This window comes from Perca flavescens, chromosome 3, assembly GCF_004354835.1.
Source record: "Perca flavescens isolate YP-PL-M2 chromosome 3, PFLA_1.0, whole genome shotgun sequence".
NCBI lineage: Eukaryota > Metazoa > Chordata > Actinopteri > Perciformes > Percidae > Perca > Perca flavescens.
In genome coordinates this window covers 16893438-16920386 of record NC_041333.1, presented here as the reverse complement: position 1 = coordinate 16920386, position 26949 = coordinate 16893438, and the positions used below count along the sequence as shown (strand labels likewise).

At 41.2% G+C, this 26949-nt stretch overlaps 1 protein-coding gene across 8 annotated transcripts in view; it reads right to left on the bottom strand.

Moving 5' to 3' along the window:
* The window catches only part of rsrc1 (arginine/serine-rich coiled-coil 1), a 129824-nt gene that overhangs the window by 17660 nt on the left and 85215 nt on the right, over nt 1-26949 (bottom strand). For all 8 annotated transcript variants that reach the window (XM_028573498.1, XM_028573496.1, XM_028573494.1 and 5 more), the window contains exon 7: nt 4543-4614. In XM_028573498.1, coding sequence (XP_028429299.1) covers nt 4543-4614 — 72 coding nt within the window. The remainder of the gene's footprint in view (nt 1-4542; nt 4615-26949) is intronic.

Here is a 26949-nt window from a genome sequence, read left to right as displayed (position 1 = left end):
GAAACAGTCCTTTCGTTTAACTGCCAAAAGAGCAAACGGTAGGTATATATTCCCCTAATGATATGGGTTAAAGAGCTATTATACGTCTCATTAAAATATATGATCTCCCAATCTGGTGGTGGTTTGAGGTAATGGGGACAGAGCAGCATAAGGGCAAAAATACCATCCGCAGGCTATAGGCTAGTGTCCAATCCATATCTGCATAACTCTGTGTCTGAGAGTGTCTGCATAAATAAAAATATGTTTCGGTCAGTGCCTTATGAACGACACATGAACGAGGGTGTGGGGATGAATTGGGGTTATCAAGCATTTGACCCCAATTTTCATGTCAAGTGGTTGATGTGTTACTTTTCTCCTAAAATATGCTGGACATGAAGTATATAAAGAAAAGCAGGAGGAATTAACACAAGGTCTTAATAAAGCCTTAACACACACACACACACGCAACGCAATAAGGCACTGAACATTTTAAATTTAAAACACCTTATTATGTAGGTGCGTGCCTGTGTTAACATGCACCTGTTGCCCCATGTGCGCTGATGCGCTCATCTGTTGACATTTCCGAATGCCTTCCTACAGTTGCTTAATAAAGGTTAAGGGTTGGCTACTACTCTGTCGGACGCGGGCCGGGCTCGGACAGAAAAATGCGGCCCGACGCACGCACGCACGCGTGAGGAGGGTGTAATGGAGACATCTCTCTTTCTCATAATTCTTTCACTTCATTTCTCGCCATCAAACTGTCAATCCCAGTTGGACGGGAACATCTCATAATCTTTGAACTGACATGCTTCTGAGAAATGAGCTACAAATAAATACATACAATATGATCTAAAATCTGTATTAAAATAAATTATCCCATTTACTTTAACAACATGTAATATTTGTTTAAAGGGTTAGATGATTACTTGATTAGTGGATCAACAGAAAATTAATCAGCAACTATTTTGATAATTTTAACTAATTAACTTTTTTCATCTAACAAAGCCAAACATTTACTGGCACCAGCTTTTTCTTAAATGTGAGGATTTGAATCCTTGTCATATGTGATAGTAAACTGAATATTTTGGGCTTTAGATTATTTCAGTTGGATAAAACAAATAATTAGAATACGCAATCATGATGGGTGCTTGGATATAATATTTGGCATTTTTCACTATTTAAAATACATACGTTTTATATATCGAGAAATAAGATGCAGGTTGATCAATAATAGCAATAATTACATAGTTACACAACTCTATATGTTTTCTTACTTGTGCTGACTTGGTTTCATATCTTCCAGTTTAATTACAACACGACCAGCTCATTGGTGGTAACACATCTGGATAGACATCACAGGTTGTCGTATTCATCGTCAGTTCAAAAGACATTCATTAAAAGACAACATGAGGGAATTTAACAAAAAAATGGGAGGAAGCACTACTTGGATCGGACTGTAATGAAACACAAAGCAGGTTCTCCTGATGCACAGGTAGGTAAGTATGTTTCGGTAGGGCTGCTAGATTATGGAAAAAATCATAATCACAAATATTTTTGGTCAATATTGAAATCACAAATATTTAACATTACTCATCGACTTTTAGAAAGATGTTGCAATTATTTAATTTAAAAAAGAGTGCAACAGTTAAATAAATAAACAGTGAAAACACCTTGAACTGTGAAATTTCCCTTAATACTGTACTTTTCCCATTTGAACTTTTCGTTTTTCATTCAGAACACAAGACAAAACAAAAGTTTACTTGCAAAACGTAATGTGCAAAATAATCTTTTTTTCTCGATTACGGTGTTTTTATGAATACAAATTTTGATTTATTGCACAGCCCTATGTTTAGGTCGGTAAGATTCATAATGTTGGTCATTTGATACATTTAGTTTAACATCCAGCCCTACATACAGTACCACCACACACAGCTACTCTGGTTATACCTTGCCTCGAGTACAGTGCCAGCTGACAGTGCAGTCCACACAAACGGACTGTGTTACACTGGCAGTCAGTCCGTCTTATTATAGCTGGACACTCACTGTGTTAGCTTAAAGCCTCCTGGGCACACAAACAACATCTCTCAGCTTTAATAGCCTAAACAAGGCATGCAACTAACAAAGGAACCATCCTCCGCTCTCATATTCACACCCTTTCATATCACTTGTTTCCTTTTTCAACCACTAGCATCATCTGGATGCCCTTAACCAGAGAGCCAAGCACTCTTTAAGTGGAGACTACTTTGTTAACTGATGACCACAAGGTCAGTTATTGATCCTTTCCTTCTCTTTCGCTCTGTAAACCCTGCTGATAAAACCTCTATTCTTGCAGGGCTCCGCAGTATGCAGGCACAGTTTGCTACAATAATAGCTTGCATATCATAGCATTCACATGAATCAGATCTCGGTAGTTCGATTAGGGCTAAACTAACTCAAACACATTGCCAGTCTAGGATGTGAATCTATTTATGAACGAGGAGTGTAGGTGGTAGTGTTCTTCACTTCTCCCCTCCATTCTCTTTAAAGGTTTTCTCATTTCAGTTGACTTAACAGTTCAAGTGTAAACTTTCTAGTTGTGTTGACCTCTAAGAGGCCCTGCGGGGAATACGGAGACCCTTGGTGAGCTGCTGTTTAGCAGCAGCAGTGGCCCACCTCCTCCATTTTAGTTGTGCTGGAAGGAAGGCCAGAAGAGGATGGAGCTGGATGACTCCGCTTGTGTCTATGTGAGTGGATGTGTTGTTCATGTGTATTGGGAAGGTGCCACTGGCTTCTCCCGCTACCAAGGCAATGGCAAATCGTCAGGGCCGCTTTGTCAAGCCTCTCTGATCTCTCTTTGTGTCCCTGTGCAGGGAATAAAAATGATCACCCTCGAAGCCAGCGCCTGCACAGCATGCTGTATTGCACCACTCTACTACACAATCAAGCACCAACAACTTATTTCACACAAAACGAATGGATCGGGGGACGAGGAAGCTTTGAGCAAAGCAGTCAACTGAATCCAAAAAGAGGCAACAGTGCAGTGTGAACTTAGCGTAAGAAAGCTATTTGATTGGGAGACTTGCTCTGTTGCCCCAAGCAAAGTACTTAGTCATCACTTTGGCAATGCTTCCACACAGAGAAGAAAGAAGCAGGAGAAGGGAAAGAGTAAGAAAGACACAGAGAAGAGGGCAGGAAAGAGGTGGAAATGGTTGATGAGGACAAATGAAGGTGGGAAGAAAGAAGGTATGTGAGACAGAAAGTAGGAGGAGAAAACAGACAGACAGAGCGATAAGACCAAGAAAAATTAATAACATTAATGTGAGAATTGTGGAGAGGCTAAAAAAAAAAAAAAAAAAAGGAATAAATCCTTCCCAGAACTGGGGGGACCAAAGCAAGAGTGCAGGGCTAATTAGTTTTTGATGACTGGACATTCATTTGGCTAAAAAGGTCAGCTAACTTTAAAGGTCACAGTGCCATGCCTGCTCGATGCACAAAAAGAATGACACTAAAAGATTGGAGAGAGAATCCAGCGATATAAAAAACACTCACAGTAGAACAAATTATGCTACTACACATGCCAATGTGTGCGCACACGCACGCACATGCACGCACACGCACACACACGCACACACACGCACACACACAGCGGTTGATAACAGCACATGTGATATTCTCATTTATGTCATGCTCTGGAGCAAGGACCAGGGTCATTATTCTATCTAAGGACTTTTATAACTGCTAGCATATCCAGTGCAAATTACTCTTGACTTTATTTGAATGTGTATTGATATAATCTTTGTGTGTGTGTGTGTGTGTGTGTCTGCATGTCATGGGGGTAAATTGACTGCCTGCAATAATAAGCACATTTCTGCCTACGCATCTTTATGTAGATTACAGACGTCTTAATATAAACTAAGGAGTATACTCAGCATCAGCAAGTTCATTTTTAGATGTCAAATTCTTGTTTGCAAGACAAGGGCGCTTACATGAATCCCTTGATGTAACCATATTGGATGTGTTTAAGTGTGTAACATCACTAATGTGTCAGAGAGGGCATGGACTGCAAAAATACTGCAATACCTGACTCAAGAAACACGAGCATAGTCGGGGCTTTACATAAACTAAATATACACATAAAAATGTTTTTGTTGTTGCACTCACACATTCACATTCATGGTGTGAAAGCCTTATACAACCTGTTAAATTGCACACATTACACGTTAGCCTTTTTATTTTTATCAGATAAACATGCTCCAGCTGATTTAGGACAGAAGTTGTGCAACAGATGTCTCATAGGCTTAAATACTTTTTGGTGTTTTGTGCTCCCGCTCCTCAAAAGGTAATTTTGCTAGTGGCTACTTGATCGGAGAACAAAATATAAAACAAAGCTAACTTGATTTTTTTCATTATTTCAGCTGTTATCTTGCCAACAACTTTGATGTTGCACTTTTTTTGTTACACTTTTATGGTTTATTCTTTTTGTTTTCCTTTGTGTGTTGTCAATTCGGAACTTCTACAACTAGTTTGCTGTTGGTGTCAAATTCCACATGTTGGATCTGTGACAGACCCACACGTATAACTCACCTTCCTGTAGTTTCTTCCGCGCCTCCTCCTCTCTCTTGGCTACTTTGGCCTTCAGCACCTCGTCTGTCTTAGCTGAAAAGAAAGACAGAAGACGGCAGCGTTAGGAGCAAAGCAGAACATTAGGAACATCATAATGGTTTTATTATAGAAAACTTTTATAGCATTTTTAAAGATAAATTGAGATATTAAGGAATTGATTATTATTCATGATATATGATAATATATGTTCTGAAAATAAAATAAAAACAAATAAATTAATTGACCAGTTTTTATTTAAATTTGATGATCCCATTTAAAAAAACAACAACATATTTGTACGCGCAAGGAACAACAGTTATTTCTGTGGGAAATACTGTTATTTGATACTCACAATGGAGATTACTAGAGAACACATCACTGGATCAACAGTAAAAGTACAAATCAACAAAAATATGAATCATGCCTTTTTTCCCCTTTCCCTACCAGACAGCCCCCTTCTCTGCTTTCCCTTCGTACCCCTGTGAAAATCACAGAGTCTTCCTGAGAGGTGTTTATCGTCTCGGCATAATGAAAAGCTTAAGAGAAAGTGAGGCTGCGGGAGTAAACACTCGTCAGGGCATTTTAAGCATCTCTCATCATGAGCCGTGTTGTCTCGGCTCCCTTTTCCTCCGCCTTTCCCCCTGAATAATCAAGATGTTAAGCCACATTAAAAAATATAATGCCGTGTATGGCAGGACTATCAATACTGCTTCTAAATTAATTACATTTCCGTTGCGGCGCATCATTTATTTTGCAGCGTTAAGGCCTCGGCGGAGCCATTCGCCTTTATTGCTATCTCACTTGGTTGATGAGTGAGCTATGTAAAATTGAGTCTCCAATATCATTACACTTAATGAGTTTAAACTTTGAGAAAAAAAGAGGGAGAAACAGAAGACGAGAGCGAGCAGAAGAAGAGAGAGAGAGAGAGAGAGAGAGAGAGAGAGAGAGAGAGAGAGAGAGAATGAGAGCTCTGCACTGTTTTGGGGAAGTTAATACAATAGAAGAGTGGGTGTAAGTGTTTGTGAGAGCTTACAGAATTTTTGTTAGGGCACAGCTGTGGGTGTCCGAATGTGGTTTATTGCACCATATGAGACGCCTGCATGTGTGTTTTGTGTACGCTCTTCGTTTTGTGTCTCTTTTTGTGTTTTGTGATGTGACTTGGTGTCAGACTTTGAACTGAGAGCAAGTATGTTACATAAAGATACAGCACATACATCGCATGCATGCGTGTGTGTGTGTGTGTGTGTGTGTGTGTGTGTGTGTGTGTGTTTGGATGCAGGAGGCCATGGGTTGTGCTGGTCTCTCTGTGACTGCGCTGCTGTTTTTGTTCAGTAATTGCCGTAGACAAAGAACCGTCACACTGCTGTTACGGGTGGTTAAATCTGGAGGTTCCACATCTTTACTAACAATGACTCTACATGGATGACTGAACCTTCCTCTACCTCCCTCAGCTAGTGTGTGTGTGTGTGTGTGTGTGTGTGTGTGTGTGTGTGTGTGTGTGTGTCATAATTTAGTAAGTTTGTGTGTATGTACCAAAAACTAAACCATGGGCTGCATCATCCTGCATCTCTTCACAACTACATTCATGACTTTTCTTGTTTGTATGCACAGATGTGTATTTGTGTTTGTACACAGTTCCCTCTTTGCTCGGGGCTACCAAGAGGCAGGTAGGAGACGGAGCGGTATTGTTGGTGTGATGGAGAGGGGAGGGAGACAGGGGAGAAAGAGGAGGGCAAAAAAGGGAAAGGGAGAACTGACAGCAAGGGGAAACAGACAAACAAGCAGAAATAAGAGAAAAAGCATTGCCTGTGTGCACACAAACAACAGGAGTGATTTGTCGCCTCTTTTTGTTTGCATGTTTATCCTCCACCTCTATCCCTTCATCCCTCCCCCAACATGTTCTCTTATCCTCTCGCTCTGTCTTCTCTCCTTCTGTTTTGCCCTCTCTCACCCCTCCCCATTTTTTTTATGCTTTCTCTTCCTTCTCTTGCTCATCTCTCCAGTACACTGTGCCTGGGGGCGATAGCAGCAAATCAAACTGTTTATCCATCTCTCATCAGTGCACGGCCTCACGGGGCTCCTGCCCTATCAAAACAATGAAAGTAGGCCTGAGCGCTGAGCCAGGGATACGATTTAATGACATCAATAAAGAGCTCGGCTTTTTTTTTTTTTTTTTTATAAATAAATACTACAAAAAAATACATTACAGCAACACCTTCCTGCACTATCATGAAAAGCATGTTAACATTACAGTTGCATATAAAATTAATTAAGTCTCACAGCTGTAGCCATCTAGAAATATTCATGTCGGTGTGCAGAGGCTGCTTATTGGAAGTATATTTCTTGGCAACTTAGTGGCTCCAGTTCATTGTAGGATAATTCTGTGATGGACTTTTATTAAAGCGGGTAATAAACGGCCGGGTGTTGGGGAGAGGAGAGGCCTTTCACTTCATTTAGACTTCGTTCAGTCTTGGCTGCAGGGGCGGAGGGAAAGAGGAGGGATGGCAGCAGGAAGGGGCGGCGAGCGTCAGTGAAATCGCATTGTGATTATGAGTGTAATTGCAGCTCAGGGGCCCAGGGGCCATGTAGCTCTGATGGCGCTAGAAGATGTTTTATGCACAGCAACAGAAAGGGAGAAAGTGAGAAAGAGAGAAAGACGGAGAGTGGGAGGGAGCAGGAGGCTGCCAGGATGTTTGCAATTTTTGTTACAGAATCTCCTTTTCTACCTCTTTTCTCTTCCCTTCATTTTTTCCTTTCTTCTCCTCCTCCCCCAACATCCTCCTTCACTTTTCTCTTCTACTCTCCTATTCTCTTCTCTCCTCCTCTGTCTTCTCTTCTGTCCTCCTCCCTTGGCAGGATTAGCTGGGTCTCGTTAGAGGGGAAATGTAATAATGCTCCCACCAGGTGGAATCAGGCCCGCTCCATTATCAGCCGGGAGATGGATGGGCCTTGTAGGGCCGGTGGGGGCTACGCACGCACGCAATTTAGATTCAATAAACTGGCAAAGCTAGACCCCCAATCTGATTTATCTCTTACACGCCGCCAATGCTTGCTGCTACGATGCTGATTCCCTATTACCACTCAGAGAAGGACTATTCATTGGATGTAAGGCACGGCAGTCAGAGAGGCTTGTAAGGCCCCCGGGAGGGCAGCAAAACAGATACAGCAGAGGGTTAATACGTTTACACACAGATAAGCAATTAAATCCAAGGCTGAGGTGAGTTATAGAGTTATTAAGGAGGGATTGGAGGGGGAGAAGGGAGGGACAGAGGGTGAGAAAAAGAAGGAGAGAGATGTTATTCAGCAGGAGTGTGGTAGCTTAGGTCTTAGGCCGGTACAGTAAGTATTAGAAGTGAGAAAGGCTACCATATTATAGAGTTCGGGAGGTGAGAGTACAACAGAAGAGCAGCAGGCTGCCCACGTTGTTCAATAAACTCAATACAACACTTACAAATTAGCAATGCTGAAGACAGAGGTCAACACAACAGTTATCCACTTAGTCTCTGTGTGTTTGTGTGTGAGTATATATATATATATATATATATATATATATATATATATATATATATATATATATATATATATATATATATATATATATGCCAGGGCATGTCTTCATGTCTAAATGTAAGTGGGTATGTGTTGGCGTAATAGGCATTCATATCCACTGTATACCTGACTGTGACATCACATTTGACTGTGTGTGTTTGTGCATTTGTGTGAGCCGCGGTGATGTTAGCGGTGTTGGTAGTGGTGGGTGTCATTCCAGTCCAGCCGCCAATCAAAGTGAATCTGAATGTCAGCAGGAGAGGAGGCGTGATAAATCAGCCTCACACCCGACGACAAACAGAATATTAGAGGCAGCGCAGCGCCATTGGAAAAATGTCCCTTCCAATCAGCCGAGCAGTTTACAGTGAAGCTCAACAGCCGTGCCTCCGACCAACACTGAATACCAGAGAGACAGATAAGATGAAAAATAAATAAATAAGAGACAGACAGGTTTGGAAGACAGACAAACAGACCTGTAGGCACACTGACGAATAACAGCCCTGACAGGCAGAAAGACGAGACAAAGAAACATAAGAACACAATGGGGCAGAGAGGACAGACAGGTAGGCACACTAACTGACATTTAACAGGCCTGACAGGTAAGACAAGACAGAAAGACAGGTGGAAAGACAGACAGAAAATTGCTGGGCAGACAGACTGACAACTGAATAGTCGGGCACATCGATATATTGCTGCAGCAATAATATTGCAATGCAAGTGCCAAAGTGTCCTGTGAAGGAATGAAATGTAATGTTTTCATGACTGATTTTAAAGATATACAGAATTACTGATAAATTATTAGATTATTTAAATATCATATGTTGCTTTTTTTGGCACGTAACTTTAAACTAAGTGAAGAAGTCAAAACATCTACATCTGTCAGTTGGCAGACATGAGAATAACATTCGACATAATAACTAGTGTATTTGAACATTTAGGCTGACACCACAAATCCATCCAAGCATGATGAGTGCAAAGTCATAAAAGAATGCCATTCAATGTCATAAATGCATATTTCGGATGCTTTGACTGGTCTGGCGTGGTATTAAGAAGGCTTCAAATGCCACAAAGAAATAATGGACTCTTAGAGAAAGACCCTGTTCCCACTTTAGGTTGTTACCAAAGAGGGATTCAGAAGAATGGCCAAAACCTACACCAACGTGAGGCATACAATACCATTACACAGCTTTCTTTTTACAAGGTTGCAAAACTAAACTTCACATTAAATGTAAGGCAAATATGAATTTATAGTTTAAGTGTTATGATTGAATTGACCAGGTAACTGAACAACTGCAGCAGTTAACCAGCCTAATTAAAGATATTCCAGTGCAATTTATTTTCCAATATCATTTGGCTCTAGTGGACAAGACAAACAGGACAGATGTGATACAGTAATTGGTCAAATAAAAGCTCAACTTTGCAGCTCTACAGCACTGATACTCCACCAATAAGAGGAACTTCAAATGTGGATGTATTTTTTTTTTTCCACTGTCAGTGAGTTCAAAAATAATGTGGGATGATCATTTGAGACAAGTTTGAGGTAAAAATGGTACCCACTTTGTACTTGTACATTACTTACAGGTTCCATGTGAATTAGTTAAAAACTACCCAATGAATAACACTACATCTGAACTGATAAATGGATAAATGTTCCTTATCTGACCTGACCAGGGAATCGTACCGATACAGTACAGATTGATACAGTATTTGCTCAAAGCTTCAGCTTCTTCAGGTTAAAAAGGTGGACCATGAGACAGAAACCCACAGTATCTGATGGAGCAAATGTGATGTTGTAGAAATGTACAGCAGGTGTACCGGTTACATGGATCACGGGAAGAAGCAACATCCAAAGCAGCCACTAGGTGGCACAGCACACAGCCAACACAAGCGTGAGGCTCCAGCCAGGGCTTGCTTTTATATACGTGTAAAATGCAGGTGCCTGTGTGCTTGTACAGGACCTTTCATCAACACCAGCTCATCCAGACCTTGTAGCTGTAAAATATAACTTGACTCGGGATATATCACTAATGTACTTACATGCTGATTGGAGGGGCACAGACATCAAGAGCAACATGAATTATTTGAAAAAAAACACATGAAATTATTTACAAAAGTACCGTATATGAATCCGTGTGTCTCAGCCATAAGAGTGAATTCCTTCAGGCAGAAGAGAGAAGATCTGAACTTGAATGATCTTTATCGTAGGCTGCCCTCTACATCTGTCATGAGGCTGATTTAACATCAACCCATGAAATATTTACAAACTAAACAATTAGAGAGAGATATCTTACAAAATCGATCAATTATTCATTGCCAATCGTCTGCAAAGCTTTTGTTTTGTTCCACGGCTATATTCTGATGCTGGGGGGGTGGGGGGGTGCATCAATTAGGGCCTGTACTCCTGTGGTGTTATGGATGCTTCAGAGAGGAGTGATTGCCTAAATGAAGGAGCCAGATGCAAGTTGCCAGTACTGCATGCTGACACAGTGTTGTGGTAGATGAGCTTGATAAAAACACTGTACACTATGCTATACATTAAGTCAGAGGGACAATTTGGATAATTCATCTGAATGTGTGAAGAAATGAGACTTCCCCTACCTAATATGTCAGAACCAACAAGCCAAAACTCTGGAGCTTGCTTATGCAACTTTTGTTCTATACATTTTTAAAAAGGGACTCTTAACTTTCGACACCCCGGCTCCATGTTTGTATTTTCCTTCGAAGTGATCATGCTGAGATTGCATCTGTCAAACTCAAAGAGGTGAGGAATTAAAAAGAGATTGATGTTATTTATAGGAAAAACAGGATGTAACTCTGTCCAGAGTTCATTTTGTTTGCAAACTACAAACACAGACTCAAACAATTCAAATTCATATTTTATATACAGTATTTCTCAGTAAAGGCAACATACGGTAGATTGGATGTAAACATCTTCCTCCGTGTTTACAGTGTATTGCAGAATGTGGTCATGCGGAAAAAAATCTATTTTAGAGCTGAAACAATTGGTCGACCAAAAGTTAATCAGTAGCAATGCCCATAATTAATATGGAAAATGCAAAAATGACAAAACAATTGTTAGTTCCTCTCAAATGAGACAATTCAGTGTTTTGTTGATAGTAGATCTTTGGGTTTTTAAAGTTTTTTTGGCAAAAACAAGCAATTTTAAGCCATCACCTTGGGCTCTGGGAACTTGTGAGCATTTGAAACTATTTTCATACATTGTCCAAGACCAACAATTAATACAAATTATTCAGCAAATGTACTGTTAATAATTGTATTAGTTAGCTGCTTACCTAATATGTTTAGATATTCTAGTGCTTCTTAAAAAGGGATGGTTCAGATTTTATTATCTACCATTGTATGGAGGTCTATAATCCGTGTAGATGGTGGTCGGCCCGCCCCCAGTTGGAAGAAGCAGGCAGGGAAGCTAAGCAATATACTGCTGTGGATGGGGGTAGCAGCTAAACATATTTTAGCCATCTAAAAAGAAAAAAATCATATCATTTTAAGTGTACGCTATATTTACAATATTTTTACCTTGCCGTCAAACAGACGTTTAATTTTATGTGTGGGAACTGAAGCTGTCATTGATGCTCTCGCCAAAGTCACCATACTCCATTGACAAAAATAGTAATTTTACCTCGAAGAACACGGGAGTACAGCAACTCCTGTATTTTGCAAGGTAAAATTACTTTTTTTTGTCAATGGAGTCTGGTGGCTTTGATAACAGCTAAGGTTCGCCCCATGTAAACTTAAACAGGGCTGTCTGACATCAAGGTAAAGTTGGGAAATATTCTAAATATAGCTTACACTTAAAAAAAAAATGTAGGTGGCTAAATATGTTAAGCAGCTGCTCCCCGTTCACAGCAGTATGTTATTTAGCCTTCGCGCCGGGACTCCTGCCTTTTTCTCCAAACTGGGGGCGTGCCGACCGCCATCTACTGTAGGTCATACTGTACACTGACTGTGGAAGAGCACCTCATACAACCCCATTTCAAAAAATCTGAACTATCCGTTTAAAGGCTAAGCATTTCCTACATATTTTCGTGATGGCAGAGATGAGACTCCAGTTTCTAAAAGTAATGACTAATAACTGAAAGCATATCCCCAAAAAGACATCACAAAAACAGCTAATTGACTAAAATATTCTTGGTAGATCAAGACCCTAATGACCAATTTGTCAACTACTTGACCAAGAGAGGACAGCCCAACTTTGAGCATCATATTGTCCTGTGTGTAGCAATCCAATTAGGCAGCTTCCTTTAAGCGGTTGACCTGATTTAATAGTCTGACTCTAAATAAGACATGTATTAATCAGTTTAAAGTTAGAGTGAATAATTAGGAAGATCAGTACAATAATCCTCAGCTCATGTTCCAAACCCCTCTGCACCACACACCACTTGGCTCCAGACAACACACTCGGGTATGAGTCTTATTTCCTTTGGGCAAAACCTTGCATAGGAGGTCTAGGGTTAAGAACAGGTTTCACGTGGGGCAATAAGCAGCTGAGCAGTGGGGTCTTCGCAATGCATGTGGGTGGCTCGGGCCCAGCACCCCAACCTACCCTTTAAACCCAAGGGCGAAAGTATATCCCCTGACTCTGTGTGCTCAGAAAGATGGAGCCACGGACCCTGAACCCTGAGAGGAAAATTTCAGAAAAGGCTGGGAGGAGCAGAGGCCTCCAGCGGTCAGGGAGATCAGAGAGGGAGGTTACTCTGAGGACCACGCAATGCCATAGGCTGCATACACACATATGCACACACCTGAGGAATACACACGGATGTCCACAACTTCACATCAGGCATAAGAGCACCTCACACACACATAAGCCTGAGGGGTAAAGTGAAGCCAGCAACAAAGCCTCTATAATGCAGCCACCAGGTCAAACAAAGTTCAACCCTGAAACCTCAATGTGAAAACACAGCATATGTATCATATGTAAATGCCCTTGCCTTTTACAGCACTAGATTAAAATGTTACATTAAAGCGTGCGTTAGCAGTAAAATTACAGTTATTTAATTGGTTTGGTCGGAGGGTGGGCATGCCTTTTAGATAAATACAGAAGTTCTGTCATGAGAACTTTACTGAGACGAGTGGGTAAGTGCATAACAGAGGTCTTGAGAGGGCAATCAGACCAAATTCATAATGCAGGGATCACATGGTAAAATATTAAGCATCCTGGGGCCTCTGAATGACATCTCACCCTCAACTTCAACCCTGTCATGTCTCCACATGCCACCGTCTCTTTCTTATGCCTCTTTATTTTTTCCTTTATGTCCTTCTTTTCTCCTCTGTTATCGTTTGCTAAACACTCTCCTGCTTCTTCGCATCCTTTTCTATCTTGTAACCTTTGAACACGTTTGTGTGCTAGGTGCTAGAGATACCACGTTTACAGACAAATCCCTAGTAGGATGCTAAAAAAAAATAGGTTCAGCCCACATTTGGCCATTCATCTACTTGTCATGGGTGAAAAAAAAATAGCTGCAAATGCTACAGCTAGACAGTGTTTGCATGGTTCTGAAAAAAGAAAAAAAGGGCCCACAACAGTACTGTATTTACAATGGAGGTTCAACATTGCATGGGTTCAGTGTGAAAGGGGTATACAATAAGTATGCATACTGTATGTTAATGTCACAGAATAATAAGTTACCATGCGCTTTGGACTGGTGACAACTTTGTTTGTGTCATTCAAACAGAAAGTACATAGCTGTCTCTTGTAGCCAGAGAGTCTGCTCTCACTTGGCATAGGATTTTTTTGTAGTTGAAGTAGACTAGGGCTGTGCTCGATTGAAGAAATTCTTAGTCGACTAACACTCATTCAATTGTATCGACTAATCGATTTAGTTGATTTAATCGACAGATCTGTAAATCTGAGTTTCTCTGCAAAGAGGCATGCAAAAGCGCCACTTTAACTCTTGTGTTTACCAGAGATGTGCTCGTATGTTTCTTGGAAATAAGTCATTCAGCATGAAAAAAGCATAAAACATGACTAATCGACTAAAGAAATCTAAGTTGACCAAAACGACCGATTAGTCGACTAATCGACTAAAAGGGAGCAGCCCTAAAGTAGACAAACCAAGTTCAATTGTTGTAGCAATACATTGTTGGTAAATGTCTTCAGACATTCATGTATACTATATTTATTGTATCTGGGATTTTGTTTACCATGTTTTTGGTGAACATATTCATGTTGCATTGTTTTATGAAAAACTTCAACAGGAATATTTTGCCATATCAAGAGATGGCAGAGCTTTTCATACATTTTATGACAGAAAGGCACAGACTGATACTGGTACTAAAGCCAGAAGTGTTACAACAGAAGAACATAAGGTCTCACACCTTTCAAATGGCCTTTGCTAAACCGTATCCATTGCCACCAAATCAGAGATCTCTCCGCCAGCTGTCGCTCCGCGCTCTCTGATGCTTAACTCTCGGTTGCTTCATGTCTCACAGCGCTCCTTGGAAAATGAAGTAAGTACCGGTTGCTTTGCCTCTGCATGGTGTAAGTGCACAGTTAAGCCGGCTTTTCTCCATCAAGGTGATCCAGTGGTCCCACCATATAGGTCTCCTGTACAGGAACTTGTTATAGTTCAGTGTAGCGTTTCACCCAACACAATGTGGAGTTGTACATTATCAGGCCACACATTACATACCCGAAGTAATCATGCTTACATTCTTCTATTCATGTGATAAAGTGCATCCATTGCAACTAACATGGTATTACCATAGCACTGATACATAGATTTTCGGGTGGGTGCATGCCAGCACCAGCAGTACCTCTGGAGGTATGGAGCCTCAACATATAGATTCTGCAAAACCCTGACACAGATAATCTGTCTTTACGATCACAAAACAAGTGTTGATGTCATATAAGAATAAGGGCAGATTTAGCCAACTCTTGCAGTATTTGCTGGAAACCTTTTCGCAATTTAAAAATTAGAAAAATACTTTGACCAAGTACTTCCCTTTTCCAAACAAAATGATCCAATTTAGAAACACAATAAAAAAATCAAATGTCAAATCAAATCAAATTGTGAGTACACAGACGGGAAATAAGCACTCCCTGATAGACTTAATCACCACAACTTTCTTTTCTGAATAACTATTTGAAGCTACTGACCATTAAAGAAATGCTCATTAGCTGGTCATACTGACCTATAATACTTTCTGCGCCTACCTATAACTCCAAAAAGGAGGTCCCACATTGCATCATTATTTTCCAGAAAAGTCGCTCAAATTTTAGCCCGCAATAATCAAACTGTGCCATCCTGGTTGAAGAAGTTGTACATGTGCTGCAATTTCAGAGCAGAAATATTTGTGTGTGTGTGTGTGTGTGTGTGTATCTGCTCATCTATTCCAGAGTGAACGCACTTGAGCGTGTTGTTGAATGGTAGAGAATAGGCTCTGTCCCCCCCGCTGAAAGCCTGTTGGATGCCATTGTGATGGCACACCACTGAGTGTGTGTGTGTGTGTCTCATGTGTGTGTGGTGGTGGTGGTGGTGGTGGGAGAGATGGGGCTAAGTCTATGAGGACCCCCGCACATGAAAGGTAAACTAGAGCCGCTAATCGCAGTGCTGACACAAGGAGGTTCAGGAGGGCGGCCACTTAGAAAAGAAAGGCAGGAGAGCCGGGACCCTGGCAGCGTCAATAGGGCTCAGCACAACGGACCACATTATAGCAACAAACACACACTGCAGAATAGACACACAAACTTGGTGGTCCCCGCCTGCTCTTTGGTGTGGACTTCACAAATGGTAGGTCGTGTGTGTGTGTGTGTGTGTGTGTGTGTGTGTGTATTCATTTTCTTTGATATGTTTTTATAAATTCTGTAAAGACATCCCAACATTACCGACAATGTATTTGAATAAATTGTTTTATTTCTTTTCTTTTTTAAAGATAGAAAAAAATGAATATGTGATTGAACTCCAAAATGACACCATCTGAGGGACAAGGTGACTATCGCTGGGCCTGATAACAATGCTCAGAAAGAACATCAAATGCAGGTGAGAGCGAAGAAATAAATAAAGCAAAGCGTTACAAAATGAATACAATTTCAGGGACAGATTTGGCAATTAACGCAAAAATGTCAACTCATGAGAAAAGATGAAAGAAACAGAAAGACAGTATGCATGAGAGAGGGAGAGGGCAGGCTGAGAGTGGCACCGGGGAAATGGGGGAAACGAGGGAGACGGCCTGGCCGCAGGAGGAGTAGAAGCACAGGGTGGAGAAAGAGTGAGGAAGATTGGGCAAATGAAACCCCCTTCGAAGGTAGCGTTGTGCACTCCCTTCTCTCTTTCACATCTCTTAATGCTTATTTTCATCACTTTGCTTAAAATATTGATAATCAATTAGCACTACGTCTGTTTTGCTACAGAATCTGTGTCACGGTCTATCACTCTGTCAGAGCCAATTCGCCGCTCATTCAAAGTTCATTTTTCCTTGGCGGCTCTGTGCCTTTGGAGGAGTCATTACGCGGGGAACATAGCCCGGGGTGCAATCACCTATTCTCTTTCATTACTGGGGAGATGGAGAAGGTGAGAGAGATTATTAGAACTTTGGAATGATCACAAAGCTCCACGCCGCCTGTCAGATCCCCCCTACGTGTAATTCATCTGGCTTCGCTCCCTCCTCCTCTCCCCCTTCCCTCCTCCCCCAGCCTCAGCCAGGGGTTTGGCCACAGACATTATTCATGAACATCTGCAGCGCGCTGAATATTCCACAGCCTCCGCCGTGATGAAAAGGGAGCTGCCCCTTTGACTTGAAAATTAACATGCCGGCACAGAGATTATGGACGCGCCGTTTCATTCCAAGCCGAGCTGGGCCACGCTGAGACCGGCCGAGCTGACGTTACAGGCTGGGCTGAGAGAGGCAGAATGAAAATGGGAGAGGTGCAGAATTTCTTGTAATGGTTAGGTGTCCATTTCAGTGGGTAACGGGGGAAATAATCAAGTTAATAAAAGTATTTTATTTCAAAGCAATGAAAGTGACCATGGTGCAGGTGCACAAAAACGAACGGTCACACATCCAAACACTCAAATCAGACATTACTAGTAGAGTTGTGATATGGTTGCATCAGTGGTGGACTTACAACAAGTCTTCAACTCCAGCGGTAACCATTATGTCAGGTAGAATTTCACAGACATAATCTGCAAACAAGTGCTCTGATTAATGTGAGAAGAGCCAGGCTAAAACAATTCTTTGTCTGTACATGACAATAAAAGACTTTTCAGAATGTCACAGTTGCAGCTTCAACTAATTGTTATTTGAATTAGTTATGCAATTAGCAAAATAGTTGGGAGATTAACTTCCGGTCGATTGACTGATCGATTATTCCTTGCAGCTTTATTTTAAAGACTGGGGGCAAACCTGGAGCGAAGCTAAAATGTTTGCCCGTAAACATCTCATAGCACCCTCTCACCTCTGTGCTTCTATCTCTTTCATTCTCTACATGAAAGCCCAGCCAGAGAATGGAGACTCTTCCTCTCACACACCAGGAGCACCACTGCTGGAGAGACGCCAAGCATCCTCCCTCTCCCCCTCTCTCTCTATTACTGTCTCTCTCATGTATGTGTGCTGTCCCTCGCAAACCTCCCTGTGTCCTCATAGACACACAGTGGACTATGACTTGCCTCACAAAGAAATAATAATAATAATATACAGTATATAGGAAGGAACACTCACAAGTGTAATTAGCCTCTTGTTGAGAAACAATTATTAAAAGTTATTGAAATTATTATTATTTTCCTAGTTTTTGCCTAATGACCTAATATATTTAAACCATGCCTTTTACTGAGGCTCACTGTTTTACCTACTTCTGGATTGCAAGAGGTACCGCTAGATTTAAGCCCAAAACACAATTTATACACAATTATAAGACTGTTATAAGATATTCCTAAACTTAGCTGTCTAAGACTTGCATAATGTGTGGTATAACATATGTTTACCTTCCAAGAGTTAATTGGAAGGTAAAACATTCACATTTAAAAATGCTACTTCATAATTACGGCTAAGAATTTCAAATCAACCTCCTCAGAGTTATTAAAAATCCATATACTACATGTGTGGATGCAAGACACAACGGAAACAGAAATAAAGGAGAAAAAAAGAAGAAATATAAGCAGACAGACATACTGCTGAGAGAGAAAGAAGGGGGGGAAATAGACTTTAATGGGGAGCAGTTGGAGGGTTCTGACACGGCAGAAGCGGGACTTTGCGCTGCCTCTTGTTGATTGCAAATGGCAGAGCAAGTTTACTCTGGCAGTTGGAGCAAAAATGGAGTCTGACAGCTTTGTCAGGGAGTTTGAGCAGCTCAGTGGCAGGGCAGGAATCGGGATGATTCCATCCCTTTCATCTCCAAATCGCCGATGTACGCTCGGGAAACCTCAAAAAACACTAAAAAAATAATAATAATAAGGGGAAAATAAAACCAGCCTGGCATAGGTTCGGGATGACAAGCAATTTTTTTTTCCAAAACACTTGTCAAAATGGAACAGAGAAATAAAAAGATAAGCAAAGAATCAGAAAAATGGCAGACCAAAGTCTAAAAGAGCTGGATGTAGAAAAAACATGTCAAGAGATGTTAGCACTCTCTCCAAAAGACACCAATATTAATAATCCTAGCACTCAGTCCCACCTTTCCTCTTTTTATCCCTCTTTGTAAATTATTTTACAACACATTGTTGCATTACAACCCACTCAAGATCTTGACCTCTGTGTTTCCTAACTGCAGCCTCTAAATATAAGTCTGGGCATTTCTGCAACCTTTGCCAATATATGAGACTTCCATTATAACTGACCTAAATATACAGCAGCAACTTTACGTGAACTCCCAGCCTATTTATGTTCCCTTTTCTATTTCATAAACAGTCCTCTTCTCAAACTCTTTACTTTTTCTTAGGGAGAGTCTGAGAGCAGACAGCTCAGAAACGTGAAGACAAGTCTATAGCCTGTGTTTGAGAGGAGGGATTGACAGAATAAAGGAAGCTTTACTAGCACTGCTTTACACGGTTACACTCCCATAGCTTTATCCCGGTGATCCCTTCTACCGCTATCTACTCGCCTCGTTTTGATTTTCTTTTTCAATTTACAGGATTTGTTTCTGTGTGTCTGACAGCGAGGAGGATGAGGTATAAAATTAATCTTTATCCCGGTTTTGTTGTGTTTCCTCCTCCTTGACAATGCATGTCAGTAATTAGCCGGCCAGTTTGGTTTCAGGCTTTTCAGTGGGTGTCTCCGTTTGCCAACTTTCGCCTTTTGTTCTTGCCACACAATACCGCCCACTCGCCCTCGTTGTCTCTCTCCCTCTCTCTCCTCTCTGCTCCCCGCCTCACACCCACACAGGGCGTTACACAATCTATCCAAATGTGCTTCGCTTTAAAACCCCATTACTTAGCCCCTGTTGTTTCGTTCAACACAATTAAAAGAACAGGCCCTTCATGAGAATTCAGAGAGCCTCGCTCATTCACTCCCACCCTCCTCTCCTTCACTCTCTCTTCTTCTGTGGTTCAGCGTTGGCCGAGGAGTTACTGTGAACAGGCCAGCTTAGTTCCCCTAATTCCCTAGGTTTTGTTTGCATATAGGCTTAGTTTGGTTCCATTTGAAAGTACTCAATGCCATGGCTCATCCCCTGGCTGTAACCAGACCAGTGAGCAACTTTAAAGATCGGCCAGCCCAATGGAAACGGGGAAGTCCACCCACACACACACACACACACACACACACACACACACACACACACACACACACACACACACACACACACACACACACACACACACACACACACACACACCTGAAGAACCCAACAAGGTTAAAGGGCACCGGCATTGTTATCTCTCTAAGTACTGACACACTTCAAACGGGTGAAATACTTGAAGGCTCTTCCAGTAATGACTACCTGGTCTGGTTTTGGCAGAAGGTCTGATGGTAATTTCAGGCTCTGGCCTTGCACACAAGTGTGTAAGCCCTACAGGATGGGCTTAGTTCAAAAGAAAGTCAGGTAAATGAGAGACAAGGCTAATGGTCAGTACTGACCACAAGGTTGCTGTCAGGTAAGTTTCAAGAGTTAATAGACAGGTCTAATTTTAGAGAATTATCCCTCAAGTCGAAAAATAACAACATGTCTCATGAGGTTTGAGCAACTTTTGCATGTATCACTCGCTCATAAATACACAAAATTCACACTTATTGAATTTAGACTCAAGTAGATTAATCAATTAGTCGATCAACAGAAAACTAACCAGCAACTATTTTGATTATGATTAACCGTTTCAGTCATTTTTTAAAGCAGAAATACCAAATATTCCCTTCTCCAATGTGATGATTTGCTGCTTTTCTTTGTCCTATGTTATACTAAATTTAATTTCTTTGGTTTTCGGACTGTTGGTTGTACAAAACAAACAATGTGAAAATGTCACTTTGGGCTTTTATTACACATTTTTCACTGTCTTCTGACATTTTGTAGACCACACAACTAATTAAATAGAGAATGTTCTCCGTAGATTATTCGATAATGAAAATAATCATTAGATGAAGCCTGAAAGTCTGCCAAATAATTTTACTGAATCTTTTCTGGCACGATCATTTCTGGCATCTAACATCTTGGTTAAGTTTAACATTGTATTGTGCTCAATTTAAAAATCTAAATGATCTTCCAAACCACATCCATTAAAATTGGAAGGCAATAGATTAACTACTTTCTAACAAATTGCAGACAACTGGTCAGAACAATGATGCAAAACTCAGTGACAAATATCCATAATTAAAAGTCTTACTTTGCTAAACACGGCACAGTTTTCAAACCATGAATATCTTATTTGATTACGTTTAACATTTACTTAGCACAAATTAAAGCAACAATCAACTTAAAGGTTGGTCATTGTGCTTCTAGTTAAATGGTTTAATGGAGTTATGTCATGAAGTTTACTAACCGTGTGAGACACACACAGGCCTGTATTTAGCAGGTGGTCTCCGCCTGTGTTGCAAAGTGGAAAGGAGGGCAACACTGCCCACCAAATGACAGGTATGAGGCTCTGGGAGTCGTTCCAAGCTGTAGACAGCTCCATAATTCACACTGGACATTCGCATTGTCAGACCCATCTCCACAGCGCTGTGGAGTAAGGTCTGGCTACACCACACCTACATTCTAGGATAGGAGTAGAAAAAAAAACAACGCTCTGGGTTGATTGCATTTCTTAAAACCAATCACAATCGTCTCCGGACGCAGCGACGGTGGCTCTGCAAAATATTCTCGGGAAGGAAATTGTTTTGGTGGAACTTTTGCTACCCGTATAAGAAAACACCACATACATTATTAAATAAGGTTAACTGTTCACACAATACAGTAACGTGAGCTATATAAATTAGCTGGATACATGGTTAAATGTAATTTGTTCTTACTAGTGTACTGCCAGGTGGATTTTGTATCACAGCAATACCCGCCAATCAGTCCCAAAACGTCTCAGTTAGAGAGTAAATGCCGTAAACATATTCTTTGTAAATCTTTACAATCATTCTCCGAAAGAACCAAGCAGTCCGGCCTTGTTGAACGATCCAAATGTTCTTCAAAACTTGCCATTTTCAGCGTGTGGCTTGGATGGGTGTATTATATTAGTGGCTTGCTAGCTCGTCAGGCTTTATCCTGGAAATGTACTTCAGTTGATCCAGACTACACCGGACAAGACTTTTAGGAACAAACATGCATTATTGCTCTAATGTGCATCAGGAAACTGTACGTGTGTCTGACAGTGAGCTCAGCAAACAGCAGCACAAAGGAAACTCAATCATTTAAATATTCTCCATAGAACGGTGAGTGGAATCAGATATATTCAGAGACATATCATTAACATTCATAATCAGACATTTGAGCCATGTTTTCCAGAGTTGCATCACAGTTCACAAACCAAGTTAATTAACTCAACCTCTGACACCCACCAATATCAATGTTACTACAGTGTGCTCAACAACCAAAATGAGATACAGCGATGCTTCATGCAATACTTGTGGCTGTAATGCTCCTCACTGGCTATGAGGTCTTAATGTGGTTATAAAACCAAGGTTTAACTCATTTGTACTGAATAGCTAATAGCACTCATCAGAGAGGACACCAACAATGGCTTGTATTAATCATTTGACTATTTGCAATCAGGCCACCCTGCTCAAGCTAACCACTTTATCAAGTTAATTCATAAAAACAACCCTTTCTTAATAGGATAATACCAGATCTATATATTAATTTGATGAATTATGCATAAGAGCTGGAATTGTTTAGGGCAGCATTTTAATTGTTGTGACTGTTCATTTTCATAGTTATTTAAACTGCACCAACTGGTGTAGCTGTAGGAGAAAAGGCAGTGTAATGTTAATGGATAAGTTTTGTGTTTTATCAGTCCACACACACACACACACACACACACACACACACGCACGTTTGTGTTCATATGTTCATGTAATCCTCTGTGTGAGCTGAAATTGATCTTTCTTTCAGTCAGATAGGGGCACAAAAAAAAAAAAAAATACTAATTACATCAGCAATGAAAAGAAATCATTGATCAACGGCACTAAGAGAAAATAAACTGCCCCCCAAAACTGGATCAAAGTGAATCAAGTGGCTTAGCAGGGGTTTCGTTGGGGCTCTACAGACGGGTGACAGGATTATCACCCCTGGACACACACACATACACACCTCATTAAAACGATACAGTAGTATGTCACAGGACTTATATGATGCACACACACACACACACACACACACACACACACACACACACACACACACACACACACACACACACACACACACACACACACACACACACACACACACACACACACACACACACACAATTTTGTTGTCAACAGTTGCATACAAAACCGTACCTGACGACTTTGGCCAACTTGAGCCTCATCAGTCAATGCCAAACCCTTAACTGTGTGTTTCACAAGCTCTATTATAACAATTATTTCAACAAAATGTTCTACACAAAAATAACATTTTTATAAAGCAGTCCTGGCCTAATGTGAGCGGGCCTCATGTCCAGGACCTGTGGAAGGGTCCACTGGGGGAATGAATAAAAGATAGGGGCCCCTGCTGGTTCATCTGGCCATCTATTTGTGCCCCGAGACCGCCATAATCTGTTTCCCCGTCCCACCAGCACCACCACTGGCCCCTTAGGGCTCCCGGCCTGCTGCTAGGGGACCCCTTCATGTGTAATTAACAGTTCCCAAGCTGCAACACAGACACAAACATACAAAAGAAAAAATGTGGTGCTTTTCAGAGCGTTTGATTATGTTTACATGGCCTGCAATTTTGTCCGATATTAACTCAACTAAAGGTACTCTAAGCAATGTCACGCGTTTTTTAGGCTACAACATGTTTTGTCACATACAGCAAACCTCTCCTCACTATCCGCGAGCTGCCTGTCCCCTGAACACACTGTAAAAAAAAAAAAAAAAAAAGGAAAAAAAAGCGGTCTCTGTAGACAACCCAGGCTCCACAAACGGCAACAAAAACAAATTGTGCCAACCTGCACCACCAAACATAACAAGCAGTCTTCCAGCCAATAACCGACAAGAAGGATTTGGAGGTGGGGGTTGGGGGGGTTAGTGCGCTGAAGCACGGAAGGGAGGGAGAGGCGACGGGATGAGGAGGAGGGAGGGGCGAACTAGCCTTGTTTTGTTTGAAAATACGTCAACAAGAAGTGCCGTCACCCAACATCGCTTAGTTAAATATTTGCACATCTTAAACAAATTATGATAATACACTAGAATATATAATGTGTACAAAAGTCTGTATAAAAACTATATATTTTTGTTCTCGCTTAAAATTCATCAAAATACATCCTCGATTTCCTGCCGCCACGGCATCACTATTTTATGAATGAAACACGGCGGAGAAACGTAAAAGTGCTAATAACTCCTCTGTATCAAAAAAGAAAGTAAGGCTCTATCTAAAGAGTTTCCTCAACAAGTTTTGGGAGGGCGGGGGGGGCTCAGCTTTTCTTAGACATGAGTAGGGGGGGCACCAAGGAAAAAAGGTTGGGAACCACTGGCTTAGAGCTCATGTCTAAGAAAAGCTGAGCCCCCTTCTTTTTTCAAATCTTTTTTGATACAGAGGAGTTATCAGCACTGTTACCTTTCTCCGCCATGTTTCATTCATAAAATAGTGATGCCGTGGCGGCAGGAAAAACGAGGATACAACAAAATAGTTTTCATACAGACTTTTGTATACATTATATATTCTAGTGTATTATCATAACATTTGCAATTTTTTTTTTTTTTTTACCTCAACCTCAAACCATATAAAGACTTGCGCCCCGCCTCTGATCTTTGCCGCCCCCCCTGGGGGTGCCCGGACCCCAGGTTGGGAACCACTGGCTTAGAGCACATTTAAAACAAGTAAATTGAAGAAATTTGCCATGAACTGAGCTTCTTGTGATCATTACTGATGCTCTAATTTTAGTCACATTATTAAAGGATATTTGAAGCATGTATACACCTTAATCCAACTACTACAGTAACAACATGAGGTTGAATACTGGAGGGAAAATGGTTTTAATGTAATATGGAGGGGGAATCTTGAGCACTCGTACCTGAGAGCAACCTAAAACAACAACTGGCCAATTAACAACTTAACTGCTCTGGTTTGGGGTTATAATGCCTTGTTTGTGCTTGTATGAGCAGCACCATATTTTGAAAGGGAAAATACGCTGTCTGGCTCAAAGACTGATGAAGTGATTCTGGCCCATGCCAAACGACACTGCAACTAACCAAAGTGAATGCATGCTGCACCTCAGTCGACCACAATGAGCTAAATGGAATTTCCGGGATGGCTTTGTGAGGCAAATGAAAACCCCAAAAATATGAACCTCAATTTAAAGTCCTTTGGCAATACCAGTTACATACAATCCTTGCACTATGGTGGATCAAATACAATAATTTCCATCACAACTCAATTGGTATGAGCAGCAAACACTTAAACGTTTAAGCGTGAGTGTTTTTACTTTAAAAAACGGTTTGCTCTCTGTATCAAAACACAATAGTTGGATGCACAAACACAATCGCCAGTAAACAAAACCACCTACAGGTATATAGTTCTTGCAGATGAAGCCAGTTTGTTCGTGAAAGCTCTAAAAACTCTACAAAGGCAGAGAGCAGCACTCACTAAGACGTAGCAAGCTGCCACTTAGTACAAAGTTAGCTACATCAACTCCACTTGTACTTACATTGTGCCCCAATCTACTTACATTGGCAAATCCAGGGCTTACATTACACTGAAATGAGCAGCGGATATTGGCAGAATGGGCTTACCCAGGCATTGTTTTTACTGGGATTTTCTGAAGGAATTTTCTGGCCTGCTGTTTAAGTAGAAAATATTGAGCACAAAAATAAAGTAGTTGTTGTTGGCCTCCTTCTTCAGGAGAATGAGTTCAGGGGAATTTAGGGGGGTGTTAAGATGATTTGTAGGCCTTTTCTCCTATCAGATCATCTAAAATGTGAGTGATTACAACGGTAATCAGCTGCAAGCCGACACTGGCACAGTCTGTGTTTAGGAGATAAAGGGCAAGAGACAGAGTTAAGAATGGAGAGAGGGAGAGGGGGAGAGAGAGAGAGAGAGAGAGAGAGAGAGAGAGAGAGAGAGAGAGACACAACAGAAAGAGGTTGGAGAGGAAGAAGAAGGTGGCAGATTATTTCTCAATATTATCACATACCGGGATGGCCATTCTCCCTCTCTTTCAGCTTTTCTCTCTCTTTCTCATACACTCTTTCTATTCAGAGATCTATTTGAGCTTGGCCAAACAAATAGCTGACACTGCCTCATCAAAGCTTTGGATTGGAAGCCCGGGCCAAGTGGGTCTGTTGACAAGTGAGGGCAGTGAAAGCAGAGGAGGAGAGGAAAGAGCAAGACAGAAAGAGAGACAACAGAAATCCCTGCTGTAATTCCCCAAACTGTAATCCACTGGGTTTAATGGTGTGTGTGTGTGTGTGTGTGTGTGTGTGTGTGTGTGTGTGTGTGTGTGTGTGTGTGTGTGTGTGTGTGTGTGTGTGTGGGGATTATACATTTATCATCAATGCTCATCCTTGCTCTCATACTAGTGTGTGTGTGTGTGTGTGTGTGTGTGGGGATTATACATTTATCATCAATGCTCATCCTTGCTCTCATACTAGTGTGTGTGTGTGTGTGTGTGTGTGTGTGTGTGTGTGTGTGTGAAAGGCCAGCTTGTATAGACTGCCCAACAATGCCGGCTGAGGGATTTAAACCCTCGCTCTCTATCATATAACCACATATCCTGGCCAATTTAGAATAACGACGAGCCTATTCACTGCGGCTGATCCCACCGATTAGCCCTGATCTGGAGACACCCCCCAACACACACACACACACACACACACACACACACACACACACACACACACACACACACACACACCTCCATCACTTGTCAAACACGCTGTACATTTTGTCAAAATTGAGGATCCCCCTGTTACTGTGTGTCACGACTCATCTGTTTCTCACTGTTCGTGAACTGGTTCCAGCAGGAGTAATCAAGACCCCTATAAGATTTTTTTAAGTACATAAACTCTATCAAGTCAAGGTCAGAGGTCGTACCTGGTTCTGTAAAATCCTGGCAGGTTTTAACGCAGAATGGGGATTAAAAGGTTTGTCACGATTAGAAACAAGATTACACATCTAATTCACTACTGCAGCTCAACTAATCTCAGATAGATTCCACGTAGATCAAATACAGATACATACAGAGATGTGTTTCTGTTATTTAACCTACCCTCATTGATATAAATGTGTGTGTGTGTGTGTGTGAGTAATGCATTACAATTCAACAG